General features: G+C 40.4%; 1 protein-coding gene and 1 pseudogene across 2 annotated transcripts in view; both read right to left on the bottom strand.

Moving 5' to 3' along the window:
* UIMC1 (ubiquitin interaction motif containing 1) overlaps positions 1-23,987 on the bottom strand; it is a 133,463-nt gene extending 109,476 nt beyond the window's left edge. Inside the window, exon 1 of one of the 2 annotated variants that reach the window (XM_069591754.1) lies at positions 23,835-23,987. In XM_069591754.1, coding sequence (XP_069447855.1) covers positions 23,835-23,979 — 145 coding nt within the window. In that variant the 5' untranslated portion in view covers positions 23,980-23,987. Of the gene's footprint in view, positions 1-23,640 lie in introns of both variants that reach the window. The other variant, XM_069591755.1, reaches the window with a different exon arrangement.
* On the bottom strand, positions 1,645-3,352 carry LOC138441173 (tubulin--tyrosine ligase pseudogene; annotated as a pseudogene).
* Positions 23,988-25,928: the final 1,941 nt, after the last annotated feature.

The raw sequence follows: 25,928 nt of genomic DNA on the forward strand, positions 1-25,928 counted from the left end.
ATCCCTGGCATGGGAAGATTCCACATGTTCTGGGGCAACTAAGCCTGTGCACCACAACTACTGAGCCAGTACTCCAGAGGCTGCAAACCACAACTACTGAGCCCACGCAACTGGAGCAGGTGCTCTACTACAAAAGAAGCCACCACAATGAGAAGACCGCACACCACAATGAAGAATAACCCCTGCTTGCCACAACTAGAGAAAGCCTGCACACAGCAACAAAGACCTAGCAAAGCCAAAAATAATAACTAAATCTTTTAAAAAAAAGGAACATAGTGGTAGTTGCACAACATTTTGAATGTACAAAAAGCCATTAAATTATACACTTTAAAAAGATAACTGCTGGATTTTGCGGTCTATGAAATCTACCTGCCTGGAAAATCCCATGGACGGAGGAGCCTGGTGGGCTGCAGTCCGTGGGGTCGCTGAGAGTCGGACACGACACAGCGACTTCACTTTCACTTTTCACTTTCATGCATTGGAGAAGGAAATGGCAACCCACTCCCATATTCTTGCCTGGAGAATCACAGGGACAGCGGAGCCTGGTAGGCTGCCATCTATGGGGTTGCGCAGAGTTGGACACAACTAAAGTGACTTAGCAGCAGCAGCAGCAGAAATCTACCTAAATTAAAAAAAAAAAAAAAACAACTTTCCAGATGATTTTCTATTATAACCAAAGCAGAGACTCACTGACTTAAATACTGATTTTAAAAGAACATTAACTGTGTTACAAACTTCTCAAATTGTTTAATCATTCAATTACTCCTAAGAGAAATGTTACATCTCATTGCCAAAAAACATCTGGACAACCTGAGTAGTAAGGGAGGATAGTAATAAAGGACACACTAATAAAGGACACACTCAAACTCTTCCAATCTAGTCACTCACAATATCATTCCCTACTGTAAGAATAGAAGCCAAACACAAATTTCTTTTCTATTCTTAATGTTTATTTTTAAATGACTTAAGTCTTGAAGAAATAGAAGAAATCATACAGAATGATGAAAATATTAAACACATACATTTTTCATTGTAGTATAGATGACCTACAGTACTGTGTTGGTTCTAGGCATACAGCAACATGATTCAGTTATTTTTTCAGATTATTTTCCCTTACAGGTTATTACAAGATATCAAATATCATTGTTCCCTGTAATATACAGTAAATCCTTGCTGCTTCTCTATTTTATGTATAGCAGTTTATATCTGTTAATCCCCTACCCCTAATTTTCCTTTCCCCTTTGGTAACCATAAGTTTGTTTACTATGTCTGTATGTTTCTGTTTTATATATAGATTCACTTGTATTATTTTCTAGACTCCACATATGTGTTATTATATAACATTTTGTCTTTATCTGACTTCACTTAGTATGATAATCTCTAAGTCCATTGATGTTGCTGAAAATGGTATTATTTCATTTATTCTTATGCATAATACTCCATTTTATTTATACACAGACACACAGACACACACATGCATGCTCACCCCCTCCCCCAGCTCCCATTCCTCCAATAGCACATCTTCTTAAACCAACCAACCAGATTGGCACCTGAGTTGTTTCCATGTCTTGGCTACTGTAAATAGTGCTGTTGTGAACACTAGGGTATCTGTATCTTCTCAAATTAAGAGTTTTCATCTTTTCTGATATATGCCTAAGAGTGGGGTTACTGGATCATATGGCAGCCCTACTTTTATTTAAGGAACTTCCATACTGTTTTCCATAGTGGCTGCACCAATTTACACTCCCACCAACAGAGTAGGAGGGTTCCCTTTCCTCCACACCCTCTCCAGCATTTGTTATGTGTAGACTTTTCGCTAGTCATTCTGACCGGTATGAAGTAATACCTCATTATGGTTCTGGTTACATTTCTCTAACAATTTAAGCTACATATAAACTTTTTTTTTCCACAAGGGAAACTAGAAAGTATTTTAATAAAATGAAAACAAAAACACGAAAGCAAAATCTGTGGGATGCAGCTAAGGAGTTCTTATAGGAAAGCTGATGGCATTAAATGCTTGTATTTTTTTAAAAAACTAAATATCTCAAATCAGTGACCTGACCTTATACTTTAAGGAAACTAGAAAAAGAAAAGAAAAGCAAGCACCTCAAAAGGAGAATAAAAATAATAAAGAACATTTAGAAATTGAAAACAATAATGACAGAGAAAATCTATAAAGCCAAAAGCTGACTTTTAGAATTCTGAGATTAATAAAACTGATAAGCCTCTAACCAATCTGCCCAAGTGAAAGAGAGAAGATATAAATTACCAATATAAGGTAACTGAAGGATAAAGCATAAGGATTTTAAAAAGTTTCATCACTACAAATAATATAGATATTAAAAAGATAATAAAGGGATATAACAAATAATTTTTGTCCTTAAACTCAACAACTGAAATGGAACAATTCCTTGAAAGGCACAAACTGCCAAAGCCCCATCAAGACACATTTAACCAAAAGAGATAGGACTGGGTAACTCTATTATACCTTTGATTTGTAGTAAGATACTACTTTCCAGGGTGATGTTCAAAGTACTTGTTAGGTACTGATTGAACTCCTCAAAGAATTCCATTCCCCTTCTTCATACTTCCCATAGTTCTCTGAGTATTCCTTTTGAATGCAGTGATTAGTCAAGTGGCTGGTTTTATCTTGGAAATTATCCACCTGATACAGTTCTGAAGCAGTCTGCAGGACACCCTCTCTAAAGAGGTAGATATTAAACTGACGGTCCACCACCCAGCTTCGGATGGCAAACTTGCAATGACCAGGCTCCAGGAACAGCAGGCGCTCCAGGTATTTCTGGATCACGTGCACCTGGCCTAGGTTGTCTATGAAATCCAACAGTTCTATAGCCTCTGAGAAGATGAGGATGCCTTCACCTTTGGCTCTGGCTGATGACTTTGCAATCCAAGCATTGCCCTCTCCCTCCTCTTTCTTTCTGTTATATTAAGTCAGGAAAAATTCTCTGCTGTCTGTCCTTGAACTATGGAGCGGTGGATAGATTCCATTCTGAGCTGGAGCAACTAGAGCCTTGAGGTTGGTTGGATAAATCACATAGGACTCGCAGAACAATGTGCAGGACTCAGCCTGTTCTGGGCTGGTTTTGACGAGCTTCACTAAAGATGCTTTGCAACACAGTTTGTCGGCCCCTCTGTAGTAATTCACCAACTGCATCAGCCCAGGTTCACGATCCAGTCTTCCGAAGGGCAGCCGGTTTCTTTCTTCCAGCATCAGGCTGAACCTGGGGTTGTCCCACTGCAGCCGCTTCCGGTGGCCGGTGGCGAGCAGCAGCCAGAACACCTCGCTGGCACAGACGTTGCTGTTCTCATCGCGCACCTCGAAGGTGTACATGGCGAAAGGCTGTGCACTCGGCACCCCCACCCCACCAGCTGCCTCAGGGACCAGCCAGCGGGTGGTGGCTCAGCTAGGGACCAGCCCAGGCGCCCGCCACCTAAACTTTTGAGTCTATATATATTTAAATACATATAGTAACAATAAAATTAGAAAAATATTTATAGCATACATAAAAAAGCTATTGATTATATTTATTTTTTAATTTTTTTTAATTTTAAAATCTTTAATTCTTACATGCGTTCCCAAACATGAACCCCCCTCCCACCTCCCTCCCCATAACATCTCTCTGGGTCATCCCCATGCACCAGCCCCAAGCATGCTGTGTCCTGCGTCAGACACAGACTGGCAATTCAATTCTTACATGATAGTATACATGTTAGAATGCCATTCTCCCAAATCATCCCACCCTCTCCCTCTCCCTCTGAGTCCAAAAGTCCGTTATACACATCTGTGTCTTTTTTCCTGTCTTGCATACAGGGTCGTCATTGCCATCTTTCTAAATTCCATATATATGTGTTAGTATACTGTATTGGTGTTTTTCTTTCTGGCTTACTTCACTCTGTATAATCAGCTCCAGTTTCATCCATCTCATCAGAACTGATTCAAATGAATTCTTTTTAATGGCTGAGTAATACTCCATTGTGTATATGTACCACAGCTTTCTTATCCATTCATCTGCTGATGGACATCTAGGTTGTTTCCATGTCCTGGCTATTATAAACAGTGCTGCGATGAACATTGGGGTACATGTGTCTCTTTCAATTCTGGTTTCCTCGGTGTGTATGCCCGAAGTGGGATTGCTGGGTCATAAGGGAGTTCTATTTGCAATTTTTTAAGGAATCTCCACACTGTTCTCTATAGTGGCAGTACTAGTTTGCATTCCCACCAACAGTGTAGGAGGGTTCCCTTTTCTCCACACCCTCTCCAGCATTTATTGCTTGCAGATTTTTGAATCGCAGCCATTCTGACTGGTGTGAAGTGGTACCTCATTGTGGTTTTGATTTGCATTTCTCTAATAATGAGTGATGTTGAGCATCTTTTCATGTGTTTGTTAGCCATCCGTATGTCTTCTTTGGAGAAATGTCTATTTAGTTCTTTGGCCCATTTTTTGATTGGGTCATTTATTTTTCTGGAATTGAGCTGCATAAGTTGCTTGTATATTTTTGAGATTAGTTGTTTGTCAGTTGCTTCATTTGCTATTATTTTCTCCCATTCAGAAGGCTGTCTTTTCACCTTGCTTATATTTTCCTTATTGATTATATTTAAAAAGTACAAACTGACACAAAATACTAACATCCCATTAGATAACGAGACATGAACTGTCAATTTGCAAGAAAAAAATTTATCAAACATGAATATGTGGAAGGATTTAACCTATAACACTATTAGACAAATTTTTAGATAAATTAGATGTATTTTTACTTCCTAAAGTAAAATGAATTAATTTTAATGATAATCCTGCAGTTGGGGGAGCAATTCTTCAAACACCAAACTGTAACAGATATTTAAAAAACACACACAAAACAAAACTTTGTATAAACAGTGCCATATTCTAATATAAATTACTAAAATCACTGAAGTCTTCCGTTTTAACCACTCACTCTATCCCTCCTTTTAGACTTAGGTCTGTTACCGCCATAATGGAAATTACCCAAAGAAAAACAAATCTTTTTGGAGACCAAGAAAGAAACAGCTAAGACATCTGAGGTAAAAGTATAACGGAATCTGGCAAATTAAAGAGATAAATCTTAGATAAATACTTAAAGAACTGCTAGCTAAGGGTTCTTAACCAATCCCCAAGCCCTTAAAGGACCTATGGTTAGGCTTCAAGGGATTCACAATCTCCTGAAACTGTGTGTAAAACTGTCGTTTTTGTATGCTCCCTGGGAAAAATTCTTATAGCTTTCATCCAACTCTCAGAGGAGCTCAAAATCCAAAAGAGTTTAGAACTACCAATGATCTAGCTAAACCCCTTCATTTTCAGAAACAACCCGAAGATTTAAATTGACGTGCATAACCAGTCTCCTAGTGTTTTTGTGTTTAAGAATTATGACTATTTTACCTTCTTACATTTTGGGGGTTTTTTGTGTGTGCATGCCTTCTAATACTGAAAGGTAAAATTTTTGTGACCTGAGTAGCAAAGATTTCTCAGGATACAAAGAGTAAAAGACACAGAATTTTTTAAAAAACTGACAAACTAGGCTTCAATGAAACTTAAAACTTATATTCTTCAAAAGACACCAATAAGAAAACAAAAGGACAAGTCATAAAATGGGAGAAAATATTTGCAATGCATATATCTTGCAAAAGACTCATAGTCACAATATGTAAAGAACTCTTATGGTGGTGATGGTTTAGTTGTTAAGTCGTGTCCAACCTTGCAACCCCATTAACTGTAGCTCACCAGGCCCCTCTGTACATGGGATTTCTCAGGCAAGAATACTGGAATGGGTTGCCATTTCCTTCTCCAGAGTATTTTCCCAACCCAGGGATCAAACCCAGGTCTCCTGCATTACAGGAGGTCGCCTGCACTGCACGAGGATTCTTTACCAACTGGAGCCACCAGGGAAGCCCAAATAACTCTCATAATGCAATAATAAAAAGACAACCCAATTTTTTAAATGAGCAAGATATGGACACAAAAGCAAATGTACTAATAGCCAATAAGCAAAACAAACAGAAAAAGATGCTCTGCATCATTAGTTATCAAAATAGAAATTAAAGCCACAATGACATAACACTACACACCCATTATAATGGTTACAATTAAAAATACTGAAAACACTAATGTGGGCAGGAATGAGGAATACATGGATCTCTCATACACTGCCAATGGAAATGTAAAATTTTAAGCCACTTTGGAAAACTGTCAGGCAGTTTCTTAAAATTAAATGTATACTACTATACAGGCCAGTCATTCTGCTTACTACTATTTACTCAACAGAAACAAAAACATGTCACCACATAAAGACTTGTACAGTAATGTTCAAAGAAGCTTTTCACACAATGTCAAGCACTAAGAAGTGAAGTTGCTCAGTCGTGTGCAACTCTGCAATTCCATGGACTGAAGCTCCTCCATCAGTGGAATTTTCCAGGCAAGAAGAGTACAGGAGTGGGTTGCCATTTCCTTCTCCAGGGGATCTTCCCAACCCAGGGATCGAACCCGGGTCTCCCACGTTGTAGGCAGACACTTCACCCTCTGAGCCACCAGGGAACCCCATGAGATGACCCAAATGTCCATCAACAGATGAATAAACAAATTATGATTTATTCATACAACAGAATATTACTCAGCAATAAAAAGGACACAGGCAAAAATACGAGTGAACCTCAAAATCATTTTGCTGAATGAAAATTTCCCTGGTGGTCCAGTGGTTAAGACTCCACGCTCCCAAAGGAGGGGACCCGGGTTCAATCCCTGGTCAGAGAACTAGGTTCCACATCCTGCAACTAAGTTCAAACACAGCAAGTAAGACCCAGCACAGCCAAAGAAATAAGCCAGTCACAAAGAGCAAAGGTTGTATTATTCCATTTATATAAAATGTAACCTAACCTATAGTGACAAAAAGTAAATCAGTGGTTACTAAGGTTCAGGATTGTAAGAAGAGAAGGACAGAAGAGAGCATGAGGAAGCTTCTGAGGGTGATGGGAACCTACTGTATCATGATTCTGGCAGCAGTTTCACAAGTGTATACAACTGGAAAATTTCATCACACTATATGCCTCAAATAGATGCAGTTTATTACACATAAATCATTCTGCAATAAAATTGATAAGAAAAAATAAAGTGAGACACCACTACACATCCACTAGCATGGCTAAAATTTAAAAGACTAAAAAAATCAGGCATTGATAAGAATACGGGAGCAGCTAGAACGCTAATACATTGCTGTTAGGAATATAAAGTGGTACAACCACTTTGAAAAGACAGTTTGGCAGTTTCTTAAAAAGTAAAACATACACCTACTATATGACCTAGCCATTTCAAGTATTTACCCAGAAGAAATAAAGTCACGTTCATAGTAGCCCTATTCGTAATAGACGAAATCTCTAAACAGCCCAAATATCCACCAATAGGGGAATGGATAAACAAATTGTGGTCTATCCATACCATAGAAAACTACTTCACCAATTAAACTACATAAAACATTATGGTGAGCAAAGAAAACAAGACACAAATAAGTACATACCATATGATTCCATTTACAGGCATACCTCATTTTTTGCACTTTGTAGATACTGCATTTTTTTACAAACTGAATGTTTGTAGCAATCGTGTGTGGAGCAAGTCTCCCAACAGTATTTTTCTCACTTCGTATCTGTGCGTCACATTTTGGTAATTCTTGCAACATTTCAAACTTTTTCATTATATTTATCAAGGTGACCCACTTTCAATGATTTTTTTTTCATTTTCCTTTTTCTTTTTCTTGATCAGTAATTTTTTTATGTTACTACTATAATTCAATGAAGATTCAGATGACAGCAATTTTTAGCAACTTTTTCATTTTCATTATAGTCAATTTATAAATTTTGTGTTATTAACAGATTTAAGTGTACAACAAAATAAATCAGTTATACATATATTCACTCTTAAGATTCTTTTTCCATATAGGCCGCTACAGAGTATTGGGTAGAGTTCCCCGTTAATTCAATAGATACATTGTATGGATGTGAGAGTTGGACCACAAAGAAGGCTGAGCGCCAAAGAATTGATGCTTTTGACTGTGGTGCTAGAACAGACTCCAGAGAATTCCTTAGACAGCAAGGAGATCAAATCAATCAATCCTAAAGGAAGTCAACCCATAATATTCATTGGAAGGACGGATACTGAAGCTGAAGCTCCAATAGCCTGGCCACCTGATACAAGAGCTGACTCACTGGAAAAGACCCTGATGCTGGGAAAGATTGAGGGCAGAAAGAGAAGGGGACAACAGAGGATGAGATGGTTGAATGGCATCACCAATTGGTGATGGATCCAATAGACATGAGCTTGAGCAAACTCCAGATGATAGTGAAGGACAGAGAAGCCTGGTGTGCTGCAGTCCATGGGGTCGTAAAGAGTCAGACACAACTAAGCAGTTGAACAACAACAAAATTATTTTTTTAGACTCTGCAAGCTTAACAGCCTAGAGTGTAAACATAACTTTTATATGCACTGGGAAACAAAAAATCATGTGACTCACTTTATTTTGATTTACTGCAGTGGTCTGGAACTGAACCACAGTATTTGAGGTATAACTGTGTTTGAAATTCTAGAAAAGACTAATATAATCAACAGTGGGAAAAAAATAAATAAAAAGTCAAGTAATTGCCTCAGGCCAGGATGGAGGAGGGAGAAAAATGGCTGGTAAAAGGCATAAAGGTACCTCTTGAAGTAAGTGTTCTGTATCTTGATTAAGGAGGTGGTTACATGGTTAGATGCTCTGACCGAAATTCAACCGCAGACTTCTGGCTACTTGTCATGACAATAAAGAGGTTAATAAATCTTTTCTCAAAAAGAAACTTAAAAAAGCTGACAAATTTCAGCTTGGAAACTAACTGAATATAACAAAATTAAAAATATTTATTCATGAAAACTACTTAATTTTCAGTAAGAACACCATGAATCTCTACAATTCATACCAAGAGCTTCTTCCATATATCCCCCGACCCTAGATTCACCAACCAAGGAAAGGAAGGACATGAATATCAATAATTTCACTTTCACAGCTGGCAGGGACTCACTAGGTAGGAACATTTTTAGTCTTATCTTAGTGGCCAATCGGAGAAGGGAATGGCACCCCATTCCAGCACTCTTGCCTGGAAAATCCCATGGATGCAGGAGCCTGGTGGGCTGCAGTCCATGGGGTCGCTAACAGTCGGACACAACTGAGCGACTTCACTTTGACTTTTCACTTACATGCATCGGAGAAGGAAATGGCAACCTACTCCAGTGTTCTTGCCTGGAGAATCACAGGGACAGGGGAGCCTAGTGGGCTGCCATCTAGGGGGTCGCACAGAGTCGGACACGACTGAAGCGACTTAGCAGCAGTAGCAGCAGCAGTGGCCAATAACTAAGGGAACTAAGGTCCCACAATCCACACGGCAAGGCCAAAACAAACAAAATAAATAATATTGCACTATTTAAAACTTCAATATCTCACTGTTTCATATATAAGACATTTTTCTCTTAATATGGTCTATATGGTATGCCCTGTATTATCTGACCTCCTGCCAGATTTCTCTTGCTCTAACCACTCCCTCAGTTCTTAAGCTACATCCATACTACTTTGCTGCCACAAAGCCTTCCCACACAATTCTTCTGCATGAAAGATTCCCTCCAACACTCTCCCGTTCACCTAGTTTACTCCTTCTCATCCTTGAGATCTCAGCTGAACTATGACCTAAGAGAAGTCTTCTTGACCCCCAAACTTGATCAAATCTCTTACCACATATGTGCAACGCATCAGCTTTCCCTCAAAGTAAGTAATCACAGCTGTAACTATATATTTATGCTTGTGATTTTTTAAGGAAATACCTGTCTTTTCCAATAGATTGTAGGTTTCAGAAAGACAAGGATAGGTCTAGCCCTAGGACTTAGCACATTCTCTGTAAATAATAGATAATCATCAAATACTTATTAAATAAATTACTTATGCAAAATTTAGAACAATTTAGTGGTGAAATTATACTTATCTCCTTTATCCAAACTTTCTAGTCTTAAAATTTTTAAATATTAAAAAAAACACTAGCAGTGTTTTATAGTTTTCAGCTTGTAAGTCCTGTACATATTTTGTTAGATTTATGCCTAAATATTTGAGATGACTGGATGGCATCACCAACTCAATGGACCTGAGTTTGAGTTAACTCTGGGAGTTGGTGATGGACAGGGAGGCCTGGTGTGCTGCAGTCCATGGGGTCGCAAAGAGTTAGACACAACTGAGTGACTGAACTGAACTGAACGTCTCTTAGTAATTAATGAAGGCAACCAAAGATCTAAATCAGAGGAACATACATGCTCACTGATTTTAAGACTCAACATAATAATGCTGTCAATTCATCCCAAATTCATCTTAGGGTATCAGTCTCTCAGTCATGTCCAAGTCTTTGCAATCCCATGAACTACAGCCCACCAGGCTCCTCTGTCCATGGAATTCTCCAGGCAAGTATACTGGAGTGAGTAGCCATTCCCTTCTCCAGGGGATCTTCCCAACCCAAGGATCAAACCCGGGTCTCCCATGCTGCAGGCAGATTCTTCACCATCTGAGCCCCAATTCATCTTAGATTTAACATAATTCCTATAAAAATCCCTGCAATATCTTTTTGTAGACTTAGACAAGTTTATTATAAAATTTACATGGAAAAGCACAGGCCCTAAAAAGGCTTAAACAATCCTGACAAAAAAGAATAAAGTGAGAGGAATCACACTACTCCATATTAAGGTTATTATATGACTACAGTAATCAAAATAGCGTGGAATTGGAAGAATAATAGACATACACCAATGAAGAAGAAAGAGCTCAGAAACCATCACAACATACTCAAATCTAATTTAGTAGGGAAAGTCTTTTCAACAAATGGTGTTAAAGCAAGCAGAAATCAATCCATTGGCAAAAAGAAAAAAGAAAACCTCAAGCTAATGCTTTATACAAAATCAACTCAAAATGAATCTATTAAAACCATGAGATAATACTATTGAATACACACCCATCAAAATAAATAAAATGTAAAAAGTCACACCACCGATGTCAGGCAAATGTTCAGGGAAACTGGATCACTCATACAAAGCTGGTAGGAATGTTAAATGGTACAACTCTGAAAAGAGTTCTGCAGTTTCTTAACTATCACATAACCCAATAACTGTACTCCTGGGTATTTATCCCAGAGAAACAAAATCTTATATTCACATGAAAACCTTGTACACAAATGTTCACAGCAGCTCTATTTGTAATAGCAAATTGAGGAAACAGTTCAAAGTCCTTCAGTAGGTGAGTGGCTAAGCAAACTGTGGTATATATATACTATGGAACATATTCAGCAATGAAAAAAAAAAAAAAAAACAACAACGAAGAACTTCCCTGGTAGTCCATGGAAGCTAAGACTCCATGCTTCCAACAGGAACTACTAGGTTGGTGCAAAAGTAATTGCAGTTCTGCATTGCTGAATTTGCTGTTTGATATTGGAATACATTGTTAAATAAATGTGGTTATGTAATATATCATTTTAATGCACATTTTTCACTTTAGTTTTTTTGCTAATGACATTATTACTTGCTGTTTATTTTAGACTATTGAAATGATGTTAGACAAAAAGTAAATTTAAGCAACTTTCTTATTTGCGTTCAAAATGGGTCATAAAGCAGTGAAGACAACTCACAACATCAGCAACACTTTTGGCCCACGAATTGCTAACAAACATACAGTGCAGTGGTGGTTCAAGAAGTCTTACAAAGGAAACAAGAGCCTTGAGATTAAGGAGCACGGTGGCTGGCCCTCGGAAGTTGACAACAACCAGTTAAGAGGATCATCAAAGTTGATCCTCTTACAATTCCACAATAAGCTGCCAAATAATTCAACCTCACAAATTGGAAATGTGAAAAAGCTTGATAAGTGGGTGTCTTGTGAGCTGACCACACATCAAAAATATTATTATTTTAAAGTATTATCTTCTCTTATCCTATGCAACAACTATGAACCATTTCTCAATCAGATTGCGACAAAAAGTGGATTTTATGCAACGACCAGCTCAGTGGCTGGATCAAGAAGAAGCTTCAAAGCACCTCCCAACGCCAAACTAGCACCAAAAAGAGGTCATGGTCACTGTCTGGTGGTCTGCTGCCCGTCTAATCCACTAAAGCTTTCTGAATCCCAGTGAAACCATTACATCTGAGAAGTATGCTCAGCAAATCGATGAGAGGCACCGAAAACTTCAAGGCATGCAGATGGCATTGATTAACAGAACAGGCCCAATTCTTCTCCATAACAACATCTCACCGCACTTCCCACAACCAACACTTCAAAAGTTGAACAAATTAGGCTACGAAATTTTGTGTCATCTGCCATATTCATCTGACCTCACGCCAACCAACGACCACTTCTTCAAGCATCTTGACAACTTTTTGAAGGGAAAATGTTTCCATAATCAGATGCTGCTGCTGCTGCTAAGTAGCTTCAGTCGTGGCTGACTCGGTGCGACCCCATAGACGGAAGCCCACCAGGCTCCCCGGTCCCTGGGATTCTCCAGGCAAGAATACTGGAGTGGGTTGCCATTTCCTTCTCCAATGCACCAAAGTGAAAAGTGAAAGTGAAGTCACTCAGTCATGTCCCACTCCCAGCGACCCCATGGACTGCAGCCTACCATGCTCCAGCCTCCATGGGATTTTCCAGGCAAGGGTACTGGAGTAGGGTGCCATTGCCCTCTCCACCATAACCAGCAGGAGGCAGAAAATGTTTTCCAAGAGTTCATCAAATCCCAAAGCAAGGATTTTTATGCTACAGGAATAAACAAACTTATTTCTCATTGGTAAAAATGTGTTGACGGTAATGGTTTCTATTTTGATTAATAAAGATGTCTTTGAGCCTAGTTATAATGACGTAAAATTCATGATCTAAAACTGCACCTATTTTATATAATTTATTTTTAACTGAAGGATAATTATTTTACAGTATTGTGTTAGTTTCTGTCAAACATCAACATGAATATCCCCTCCCTCTTGGACCTCCCTCCCACCTTTCCCATCCCACCCCTCTAGGTTGTTACAGAGCCCCAGTTTGAGTTCTCCAAGTCATACAGCAAATTCCCACTGGCTACTATATCTATTTTACACATGGTAATGTATGTTTCCATGTTACTCTCTCCATACAACCCATCCTCTCCTTCCTTCCCCACCGCTCCATGTCTATAAGTCTATTCTCTATGTCTGTGTCTCCACTGCTGGAGACACAGTGGAGACTTATCTCCACTCCTGGAAATAATTTAATCAGTACCATCTTTCTAGGTTCCATTTATATGTGTTAGTATACGATATCTGTTTTCCTCTTTCTGACTTACCTACTCTGTATAATAAATTCTAGGTTCATCCACCTCATTGGAACTGACTCAAATGTAATTCTTTTTATCACTATGAGTAATAGTCCATTGTATATATGTACCACAGCTGCTTTATCCATTCATCTATCAATGGACATCTAGGTTGCCTCCATGTCCTAGCTATTGCAGGCAATGAACATTGGGGTACATGTGTCTTTTTCAACTTTGGTTTTCCCAGGGTATATGCCTAGTAGTGGGATTACTGAGTCATATGGTAGTTTTATTCCTGGTTTTTTAAGGAATCTCCATACTGTCTTCCATTGTAGCTTTATCAATTTACATTCCTACCAACAGTGCAAGAGAGTTCCCTTTTCTCCACACTCTCTCCAGAATTTATTGTTTGTAGACTTTTTGATGATAGCCATTCTGACCAGTGTGAAGTGATATCTCACTGTACTTTTGACTTGCATCTCTCTAATAACGAGCGATATAGAGCATCTTTTCCTGTGTTTGTTAGCCATCTGTATGTCTTTGGAGGGTGAAAGAAATGGCAACCCATTCAAGTATTCTTGCCTAGAGAATCCCATGGACAGAGGAGCCTGGTGGGCTGCTGTCCACAGGGTTGCACAGAGTTGGACACGACTGAAGCAACTTCGCATGCATGCGTTGGAGAAGGAAATGGCAACCCACTCCAGTATTCTTGCCTGGAGAATTCCAGGGACAGAGGAGCCTGGTGGGCTGCCGACTATGGGGTAGCACAGAGTCGGACACAACTGAAGCGACTTAGCAGCAGCAGCAGCATGTCTTTGGAGAAATGTCTCTTTAGGTCTTTTTTCTACTTTTTGATTGGGTTGTGAAACCACAATTACTTTTTCACCATCCTAATAGAACTAAGAGTTCACATATCACAATAAAGATCAAAGATCCCACATGTAACAACTAAGACCCAGCGCAGCCAAAAAGGCAAACAAGTTGAAAAGAAAGAAAAAGAATGAACTACTGATATATGCAACAACTTGGTTGACTCTTAAGGGAATTGTGTTGAGAAAAACAAGTCCATCCTAAAAGACTGAAGGCAAAAGGAGAAGTGGGTAACAGAGGATGAGATGGTTAGATAGCATCATTGACTCAATGGACATAAATCTGAGCAAACTCCAGAAGATAGTGAAGGATAAGGAAGCTTGGCATGCTGCAGTTCATGGGGTCACAGTCAGACATGACTTACTGACTGAACAACAAAAATGTTATACAGGGCTTCCCTGGTGGTCCAGGAGTTAAGAATCCACCTTGCAATGTGAGGGACACCAGTTGGATTCTTGGTCCAGGAAGATCCCACATGCTGCAGAGCAACTAAGCCTGTGTGCCACAACTACTGAGCCAGCACTCTAGAACCCATATGCTGCAACTACTGAAGCCTGAGCACCTAGAGCCTGTGCTCCAGAACAAGAGAAGCAGCCTCAGTGAGAAGTCCACACACAACAATGAAGAGTAGCCCCTGCTCACCACAACTAGAGAAAGCCTGCATGCAGCAATAAAGATCCTACCACAGCCAAACAATGAAATAAATAAATATATAAATCTTTTATTTTCTATATTATTCCATTTATAAAAATGCGTGAAATGACAAAATTTTAGAAAACAAGCATATTGTTGTCAAGGGTTAGGGACAGGAGAGGGGATATGCAGGAAGGACACGGCTTTGGTTAGTAAAGCGGTTCCTGTGGTGTTGGAACAGTTTAATTTCTCGATTGTTGTGGATAATACAGGAACCTACACACTAATGATAAAATTGTAGTAGTTAACACACATACACGGAAATGCATAAATGAATATAAGTAAAATGGGGGAAATCTATCAGTGGGTTATACCAATGTCAGTATCAAGATTGTGTTATTAAAGGATAATTTGGAATTCCAGTTCAAGATGGTGATGTTGCAGAATCTTGAACTCGCTTCCTCCCACAAATCTACAGCTACATAGAGAACAATTTCCTGCAGGGAAGAAAAAAAAATTATACATACACACACACATAACCCCATAGCTGAGCAAATCCTACACATCAGACAAACAAGAGAAATTTACTTCAAAGTAAATTCCACACCCTCATGTAGTGACCCACAATCAGGAAGGAACTCAAAGTCCCAATCTTCTCCCTGAGGAGTGAAGGGTTTGAACCCTGTATCTCGCAGCCCAACTTTTAACACGCACCTGAGAGATGATCCCCAATACATCTAACTTTGAAACCTGACAGCGCTTGCATTCTTGAAACCCACAAGGCTATAGTAAACTGAGAAACAGTTCTCAAAGGGCTCACACACACAGAAAACCACCAAGAGCCTAGCACAGAAGCCAACTGAAAAACACCCAAACTTTCTGTGAAAAAGGTTTATTTGCTTATCATAAAGAACTGGCCCGATGAGAAGGCATCTAACTTAACACACATCTAAGCACCTGCTGAAATATTATTCAGAGACAAAGGCTGGTGGGTGACATCTTTGCACTCTTCCTCTGATTTGCTCCAGCTTGTCAGTATCTCACAGAACAGAGCTTGTACCCTCATCTGATGCCTTAATTTCTGCAGTTGCCACCAGAAGACACCTCTAGATTGCCAAATTCTAGTGGTCAACAAGGCTTACGCTCAGAATCCCGCAGGACTATAGCTATCTGCCTATTTTTTTTAACATTTATTTGGCTGTGTCAGTTCTTAGTTATGGCACATGGGATCTTCATTGCAGCATATAGGATCTTTCGTTGTGGTGTGCAGGCTCTTCACTGAGACACGTGGACTTCTCTCTAGTTGTAGCAGGGGCTTCTCTTGTTTTAACGCAGAGGCTCAATAGTTATAGTACACAGGCTTAGTTGTCCTGCAGCATGAGATCTTGGTTCCCTGATCAAGGATCAAATCCATGTCCGCTACATTGGAAGGCAGATTCTTAACCACTGGACCACCAGGGAAGTCCCTATCTGCATAATTTAAAAGCAGCTGCCTAAGAGTCTGGCTTCGAATCAGCCTTTAGGAGCAGAGTTCTTCCACTTTGGGATACTGACAGGTCTTGGCACATCTTAAACTACTGGGGGCCACTGAAAATAAAGTAGGCTGCTTGGACATTCACAAAGGTTTGAGAGACAACCAAGAGCTAAGGCAAAGTTGAATGATAAGATTCATCCCCTACACAGGGTCACTCTTTCAAAACTAAACAGTGGCTATTTCATCTAATGCATAACCAACTAATGCGTATCTAACCAACACAGAGACAAGGAAAATGAAAAAACAGACAAATATGTTTCAAGTGAAAGAACAAGGTAACACCTCAAAAACAGACCTTAATGAAACAGAGATAAGTGATTTAACCTGAAGAAACTACAAAAGAATGGTTATAAAGATATTCACCAAGCTCAAGAGAAAAATGGAGGGACAAAGTGAAAATCTCAAAACAGAGGCAGAAAATAAAAGGAAGCACCAAATAGAAGTCACAGAGCTGAAGAATACAATGACTGAAATGGAAAATATAATGTGAAGGTTCAACAGCAGATCAGATGAAGCAAGAAAAAAAAGGGTCACTGCACTTAAAGAGAGGGCACTGGAACTCACCCAATCACAACAGCAAACAGAAAAGGAAAAAAAAAGAGTGAAAGAGTGAAGATAGCCTAGGAAACAAATGTTGTTGTTCAGTTGTTGTGTTCAACTCTTTGAGAATCTATGGACTGCAGCATGACAGGCTTTCCTGTCCTTTACTATCTTCCAGAGTTTGCTCAAACTCACATCCATTGAGTCAATGATACCACCCAACCATCTCATCCAGTCACCCTCTTCTCCTGCCCTCAATCAGCATCAAAGTCTTTTCCAATGAGTAGGCTCTTCGCATCAAGTAGCAAAAATATTGGAGCTTCAATTTCAGCATCAGTCCTTCCAATGAATAGCAAGGATTAATTTCCTTTAGGATTGACTGGTTTGAGATCCTTGCTGTGGATATCGAGAGTCTTCTCCAAGAGTCTTCTCAAGAGTCTTCTCCAGCACCACAATTCAAAAGCATCAGTTCTTCGGTGTTCGGCCTTCTTTATGGTCCAACTCTCACATCCATACATGACTACTAGAAAAACCAATGCTTTGACTAGACGGACTTTTGTCAGCAAAGTGATGTCTCTGCTTTTTAATACACTGTCTAGATTTGTCACAGCTTTTCTTCTAAGGAGCAAGCGTCTTTTAATTTTGTGGCTGCAGTCACCGTCTGTAGTGTTTGGGGAGGCCAAGAAAATAAAATCTGTCATTGTTTCCACTTTTTCCCCATCTAATTGCAATGAAGTGATGGGACCAGATACCATGGTCTTAGTTTTTTGAATGCTGAGTTTTAAGCCAGCTTTTCACTCTCCTCTTTCACTCTCATCAAAAGGCTCTTTAGTTCCTCTCCACTTTCTGCCATTAGAGTAGTATTATCTGTGTATCTGAGGTTGTTGATATTTCTCCCAGCAATCTTGATTCCAGCTTGTGATTCATCCAGCCCAACATTTCGCACGGTGTACTCTACATAGAGCTTAAATATTGGTGACAATATACAGTCTTGATGTACTCCTTTCTAAATTTTGAACCAGTCTGTTGTTCTATGTCCAGTTCTAATTGTTGCTTCTTGACCCGCATACAGGTTTCACAGGAGGCAGGAAGGTAGTCTGGTATTCCCATCTCTTTAAGAATTTTCCACAGTTTGTTGCAATCCACACAGTTAAAGGCTTTAGCATAGTCAACGAAGCAGATGTTTTTCTGGAATTCCCTTGCTTTCTCTATGATCCAGCTGGTACCCCTGGAAGTTCTCAGCTCCTGTACTGTTAAAGCCTAGCTTGAAGAATTTTGAGCATTACCTTGCTAGCATATGAAATAAGCACAACTGTACAGCAGTTTGAACATATTCTGGCATTGCTTTCTTTGGGATTGGAATGAAAACTTTTCCAGGACTGTGGCCATTGCTTAGTTTTCCAAATTTGTTGGCATAAGGAGTGTAGCATTTTAACAGCATCATCTTTTAGGATTTGAAATAGCTGAGCTGGAATTCCATCACCTCCACTAGATCAGACAATCGGAGAAGGCACTGGCAATCCACTCCAGTACTCTTGCCTGGAAAATCCCATGGACAGAGGAGCCTGGTAGGCTGCAGTCCATGGGGTCGCTGGGAGTCGGACACGACTGAGAGACTTCACTTTCACGCATTGGAGAAGGAAATGGCAACCCACTCCAGTATTCTTGCCTGGAGAATAGCAGGTACGGGGGAGCCTGGTGGGCTTCCATCTATGGGGTCGCACAGTGTCAGACATGACTGAAGTGACTTAGCAGCAGTAGCAGCAGCTCAGACAAAACTAAGATGGCAATACTTCCCAAATTGACATACACGGTCAGTGCAATCCCTAATAAAATCCTAGTTGATTTTTTTGGTGAAAACTGACAAGTTGATCCTAAAATTGGCATGGAAATTCAAAATAATAATTGAAACAATCAAAACTATCTTGGGGAAAAAAAGTTGATGGACTAACACATCCTGATTTCAAAATCTAGTACAAAGGTACAGTAATCAAGACAGTGTGGCACTGGAGCTAAGAATGAATGCACAAATCAATGGAAAAGAACTGACAGTCTGGAAATACATGGTCATGTCTACAGTCAACTTATTTTCAACAACAGTGCCAAGACCATTCAATAGGGAAAAGAATCATCTTTCTAATATATGGTGTTGGAAAAACTGTACAGCCAGATGCAAAAGAATGAAATTGATCCCTACCCTCACACCATACAAAAATTAACTTAAAACAGATCAAATACTTAAATGTAGAAGCTAGAATTATAAAATTCATAGAAGAAAACAGACAAATTTTTACAAGCTTGAATTCAATAATGGCTTCTTATATATGACATCAAAAGCACAAGCAACAAAAGAAAAACTAAACTGGACATCAAAAATCAAGAAATTGTGTGCTTCAAAGACACTATCAAGAAAGCAAAAGGACAGTCCACAGAACTGGAGACAATTCTTACAAATCACATATATGTTAAGGAGTTGTACTTAAAATATATATACATATATATTCTTATAATTCAAAAAAAAACAGCAAATAACCCAATAAAAATCAGTCACAGAATCTAAGTACACATTTCTTTAATGATCATTTACAGACAGCAAATAAATGGGTGAAAAGATGCTCAATATGATTAGCCATTAGGGAAATGCAAATCAAAATCACAATGAGATATCACGAATGGGTGTATAATCAAAAAGATAAACAGTAACACGTCTAGGCGAGGATGTGGAGAAATTGAACCTGCATACATTACTGATAGATATGTAAAACAGAGAAGACTCTCTGGAAAACAGTCTAGCAGCTCCTCAAAATGTTGAAATTAGAGTTACCATGCAACTCAACAATTCCACTCCTACGTACACAGCCAAAAGAAATTACAATTTATGTCCACACAAAAACCTGTACATAAATATTCACAAAGCAGCATTACATGACAGCCCCAAAATGGAAACAACCCAAATATCCATCAACAGATGAAGGAATAAATAAAATGTATATCAGATCCATACAATGAAAAATTATCCAGCAATAAAAAGAAATGAAGCACTGATACATGCAACAACACAGATGAAGTTTGAAAACATTATGATCAGTAAAAAGAAGCCAGAAGGACCACATACTGTCTGATTCCATTTACATGAAATACCCATACTGGTAAATCTAAATAGACAGACAGTAGATCAGTGATTGCTTACAGCTCAGGGGGATTGGTACTGATGAATTAGGGGTGTGGAATTTCTCTTTAGGGTGAAGAAATGTTCTAAAATTGATTGCTGTGATGGTTATACAACTCTGTGAAAAATACTAAAAGCCACTGAATTGTACATTTTAGTGTGTAAATTTTATGGTATATGAATTATATCTCAATAAAGCTGTTTAAAAAAATTAAGCTATGGTGACCAAGTCAGAACACTAGTTACCTTTGGATTTAGTTACCTTTGGAGGGTACTAACTGGAAAGGGGCACAGGGTATCCTTTTGAGGTGTCAAAAATGTTTCATATCTTGATTTGGGTGGCAGTTACATGGATGTACATACTGAGCTATACAATTAAGACTGGTTCACTTCACTATATGCAAACAATACTTTTTTACTAATAAATACTTGTGAGTGAATGACTATTTTATTTAATCCTTATAAAAACCTAAGAAGTATATATAATTATTATAAGGAAACTTAGGTTCAAAACACTAACCTGCCCAAAGTCACAAAGCAGGGACTTGTGCTTCTATCTCTCGACTCTAAATTCTGACTCCAATATTCCATGACTTAATCTCTGGATTTCTGATGTGAGATATGACACATAAATATTAGATGAATTGGTGGTACTAGTGGTAAAGACTCCAGTACTCTTGCCTGGAAAATCCCATGGACAGAGGAGCCTGGAAGGCTGCAGTCCGTGGGGTCGCTGAGGGTCGGACACGACTTGAGAGACTTCACTTTCACTTTTCACTTTCACGCACTGGAGAAGGAAATGGCAACCCACTCCAGTGTTCTTGAGTGGAGAATCCCAGGGACGGGGGAGCCTGGTAAGCTGCCGTCTATGGGGTCGCACAGAGTTGGGCATGACTGAAGTGACTAAGCAGTAGCAGCAATGGTAAAGAACCTGCCTGCCAATGCAGGAGATGTAAGAGACACGAGTTCTATCCCTGGGTCAGGAAGATCCGCTGGAGGAGGAAATAGCAACCCACTCCAGTATTCTTACCTGGAGAATCCCATGGACAGAAGAGCCCAGTGAGTTCTAGTCCATGGAATCGCCAAGAGACACAACTGAAGTGACTTAGCATACTTTATGCTATATATTTAAATTATAAAATATAATTCAATAAAATGTTTAAATTATATATATTTAACTTACTGAATGCTATATAACAACACAAAAGGCTAAATTACAGGTCAAAGGAAACTATTGCTATATGGAGAATAAGACTTGAGGTGATCCTTGAATCTAAGAGAACAGCTTGAACAGGACTTGGAAGTAGGGATTAAGTATGGGGTCAGACAGGAGGAACCATAGTGCCCTAGGAAAATATCTTGTTAGATTTGAACATATTGGTTTCAATAATTAAATGTAGTACATTTAATTATTGAAACCAATATGTTCAAATCTGATAGCAATGGTGCTACACCATCAAATACATCTAATTTCTTAAAGATATGTAAAGAAACAAAAACTGTTCTCCTTAGCACAGAACCATCTACAGGCTCAAAGTGGGCTTTCAAAGAATCATAAGATAAGGGATCAATAAGCATTAAGTCAGAGGCACCCCACAGACAGATTCCAAAATTCCATTGCTTCATGACATTTAGCCACACTATTTCCATGGAAATTCTAAGAGTAAAAAAGGTCATGTGCATGCGTGCTAAGTTGCTTCAGTTGTGTCCAACTCTTTACGACCCCATGGACTGTAACCTGCCAGACTCTTCTATCCATGGGATTCTCCATGCAAGAATACTGGAGTGGGTTGCCATTTCCTCCTCTAAGGGATCTTCCCCACCCAGGGATTGAACCCGTGTCTCCTGTGGCTCCTGAACTGCAGGCGGATTCTTTACCGCTAAGCCACCAGGGAAGTCCCTAAAGAAGTCACTGTTCAGCCAATTTAAACAAGCAATCTAACATAATTCAGCTCCTATTTAAGTTGCCATCTTTCAAAATGAAAAAAAAAAATCACTAAAATAATGGCTTATCTTCAACTACTTGAATAGAGTCTACAGAAGGAATTACCACTAAGTGTCTGCAAAAAAGGAACAGAGTCTAGATACCAACACTCTCTTCTCAATCATAACAGAAACAAAACATCTCTAAAAGAATGCAAAGGCAGGAAAGGTGACCCAAAAATGAGACTTGTTATATTACAGTTGGTAGCGTCCTGGAAAATCTCCAATTTGTAAGATACTGTTTGTCATTTTTGTTCAACACATCCATCATCTTGATCTATGCGAAGAACAATCACTGACAAGAAAATTTTAAATCTTGACGTTCTACCTACCAAACCTGTCAAAATTGCTCTGAAAGCCTGGAGGCATTGGAACCTTAACAGTCCTCTCTGATTGATTCTTACTTCTAAATAATCTACCATTCAAGAAATCTGATACCAAGCTCTTCATCAACTGATCATATGAGCTTTACTGTTTCTCCAATTTAAAAAAGTAAATGCACACCTACACACACACACACACACACACACACACCCCGATGCTCTATATGCCTACACACACATGCTCTATTTCCCAGTTTATACTCAGCCTCAGTTTAAGACAAGTGTGTAAAAACAGAATCCAAACACAATGAGTAATAGTTATTTACTGGGTCCTTGGACACTAGTTATTCCTCCCAAAAACTCTACGTGGTAGGTTTCAGGATTTTAGAACACTTTTATCATGATTTTACAAGTTAGGAAACTCAAAATCAAACATCTGGTAATTTCTTAAATTCAAAATGGGAATGCTGATAATTGAAGCACAATGTATCTAATTTCAACTAAAAGGCACTGCCTCTGACAGGAAAAAATAAAGACAGTAGACTTTCACTTATTCATATTCAGTGACTATATACAAGAACACTGGAGTCAGGCTGGCTGGATTCAAAACCAGCTCAACCGCTTACACCATGTGTGTCTTTGATCCTCAGTTATCTAACACATAAGTTAAAGACGGTAAGAGTACCTACGGCATAAGACTGTCGTGAACGTTCAACAAATGCGTATATGTAAAAGGCCTGAAACACTGTCTATCATCGTACAGAACGGAAACATACTACTTCTGTGGCAGGGGGAAATGGTACACGACGATCAGGATTCCCAAGGAAAATCTTAATTTCTGGGCAAAATAACCTAGACCACTAACCAACAGAAAACAGTAGCCTAGAGGAGATAGGGAGCGTGAGGAGAAAGGGGCTGGGGGACCCAGTCGACCTGACTCCGAGAGAGGTCCCGGCTGTGAGGCCCCACGAAAGGAGGCGGCATAGACGGAGCCCCCTCCCTGGGTGCTCAGCGTGAGGAAGACGCCTTCGAGAGTTGAGCGGGGACCGGAGCCGGTCGCAGGAGACCCAGAAGGGCCGAAAGGGACCTGGGGAGAAGGCAGGCCGCACCCTCGGTTTGAGGGGAGCGGGCCCGGCAGTCGAGGGAGGAAGACCATTCGGGGTCCCCAGCGCCCCAACCGGCGTCGAGGCGCCCAGTATCCTGAGGGGCCATCCTCGGTGTCCTAACGGCCTACCCTGGCGTCCCGAAGAGCCGTCCTGTCAGCAGGCGCCCACCTTGGCGTCCGAAGAGACCCGCCTCAGCATCAAGAAGGTCCTAACCCCAAGTCAGAGACTCCGCTCGGGAGAAGAGTGGGCCGCGCCCCCACTGAGGGAGAAGAGGAGGCGGGAAGAAGGCGGCTGGAGGTGTGCCGAAGCGGCTGGTACTCACCGACCGTCGGCGCCGCGCGGATGAGCCCCTCCGCTCCGGTCCTGTTGGCCGCGAGCGGCCGCAGCTCGTCAGGAATCTGAGGCGGGCGAGCGCGCGCGAACCTGAAACACCGCGGGGTCGCGACGCGCTCTCGGGGCGGGCGCATGCGCGGGCGCCCAAGGACGGAACCAAGCCGCACTGAGGGGGGAGGCTGCCACCAGGACATACCAACTGTGTGAGGTGGGGGGTCGCCATCAACCGGAGGCAGATTTCATCTCCATGAGTCGACTGGGCACATCCCAGTGGTCTCGCAGTCTGTTCGTTTGCTTTATCATTTGCCAGTACTTTGAGGGGAACCAAAGAGTAGTAGTAACAGAGTCCGTGAAACCCTACCGTGAAACCTTGAAAGTCTTCTCTGCCACATCAAGCCTCGTCTGGCCCTGTTTTTGCGTGTAACTTGTTACACTGAAATTATCTGTTCATAAGATAATGAAAACAATCTACGGATGGTAAATGTTATTAAAGTCTGACCATTTCAGGAGAAGGGACTCTGGGAAGTGGAATGCAAGGTAGAAGCATAAAATAAGCCACCTGTGGTGAAATTTAAAACCTGCTTTTTTATGACCCAGCAATTTCATGTCTACAAGTGTGCAGAAGACATGTTCATATTCAGGCCCTCTTCCTTGTGAAAAATATAAACAAAGGAAATGTACAATAAGATGTGAATGAATAAAACGATATGTTCTATAATAAAATATTACATTTAAGACTCATAAATGAGTACTATATATATCGACATTTGACAGCTCGTAAGAGTTGTTGAATAGTAATGTGTCAATAAATATGTTACTGACAATTTGGTCCTTGTCACCACACCAAATGAGATTGATGGGGACAAAGTTTTGAGGATAAAGGAAGAAGAAATGTATTGCTGCTGCTGCTGCTAAGTCACTTCAGTCGTGTCCGACTCTGTGACCCCATAGACGGCAGCCCACCAGGCTCCCCCGTCCCTGGGATTCTCCACTCAAGAACACTGGAGTGGGCTGCCATTTCCTTCTCGAATGCATGAATGTGAAAATGAAAGTGCAGTCTCTCAGTCGTGTCCGACTCTTAGCAACCCCACGGACTGCAGCCTACCAGGCTCTTCCATCCATGGGATTTTCCAGGCAAGAGTACTGGAGTGGGTTGCCATTGCCTTCTCCAGAAATGTATTGATTTGCCACCCAATGAGGAGGGTGGCAGACTAGAGTCTGGGAAACTATGACCTGCCTTCTGGGGAGAAAGCAGGTGTATTTAAAGAAAAGTCTTGAAGCTGGGGTTAAGGTAAGAGGAGCAAGCAGAGATGAGTATGTGTACACCATAACAATATGACTTGTGAACTTTCTGCAGATATGGTCCATATAACCCTAGCAAGTAGTAAAGAGCCTGGCCAAAAATAAACACCCAAAACTTGTTGATTGAATTGAATTGGGAAATGGGGAGATCAGAAAAGCTTTCAGCATAGGGCCAGAAATGTCCTTTTGAAGCATCTTACCTCAGAGAAAAATGTTTATCAATTGTTGTTAACAGCCATCTTGCAAGCCTAAAGAGAGCCAGCCTATGGCGTGCAGCCTCTAAAATGGCCCCGGATCATCCTGCCTCCTGGCAATCACATTCTTATGGAATTCCTCCTTCCCTTCGAGTGTGAAAGTGAAAGTGAAGTCGCTCAGTCGTGTCCGACTCTTTGCGACCCCATGGACTGCAGCCCACCAGGCTCCTCCATCCACGGGATTTTCCAGGCAAGAGTACTGCAGTGGGTTGCCATCTCCTTCTCCAGGGGATCTTCCCGACCCAGGGATCGAACCCGGGTCTCCTGCATTGTAGGCAGACACTTTTACCGTCTGAGCCACCAGTGTGGGCTACACTTAATGACTCTCTTTCAAAAAACATATAATACAAGAGAAATGCTGGGACGTCATTTCCAACATTAGGTTATAAAAAGACTCTAGTGGGCTTCCCTGGTGGCTCATCGGTAAAGAATCCACCTGCCAATGCAGCAGACACATTTTGATCCCTGATGAGGGAAGATCCCACATGCCAGGGAGCAACTAAGCCCACAACTACTTAGCCTGTGCT

Source organism: Ovis canadensis, chromosome 5, assembly GCF_042477335.2.
Source record: "Ovis canadensis isolate MfBH-ARS-UI-01 breed Bighorn chromosome 5, ARS-UI_OviCan_v2, whole genome shotgun sequence".
Classification (NCBI taxonomy): Eukaryota; Metazoa; Chordata; class Mammalia; order Artiodactyla; family Bovidae; genus Ovis; species Ovis canadensis.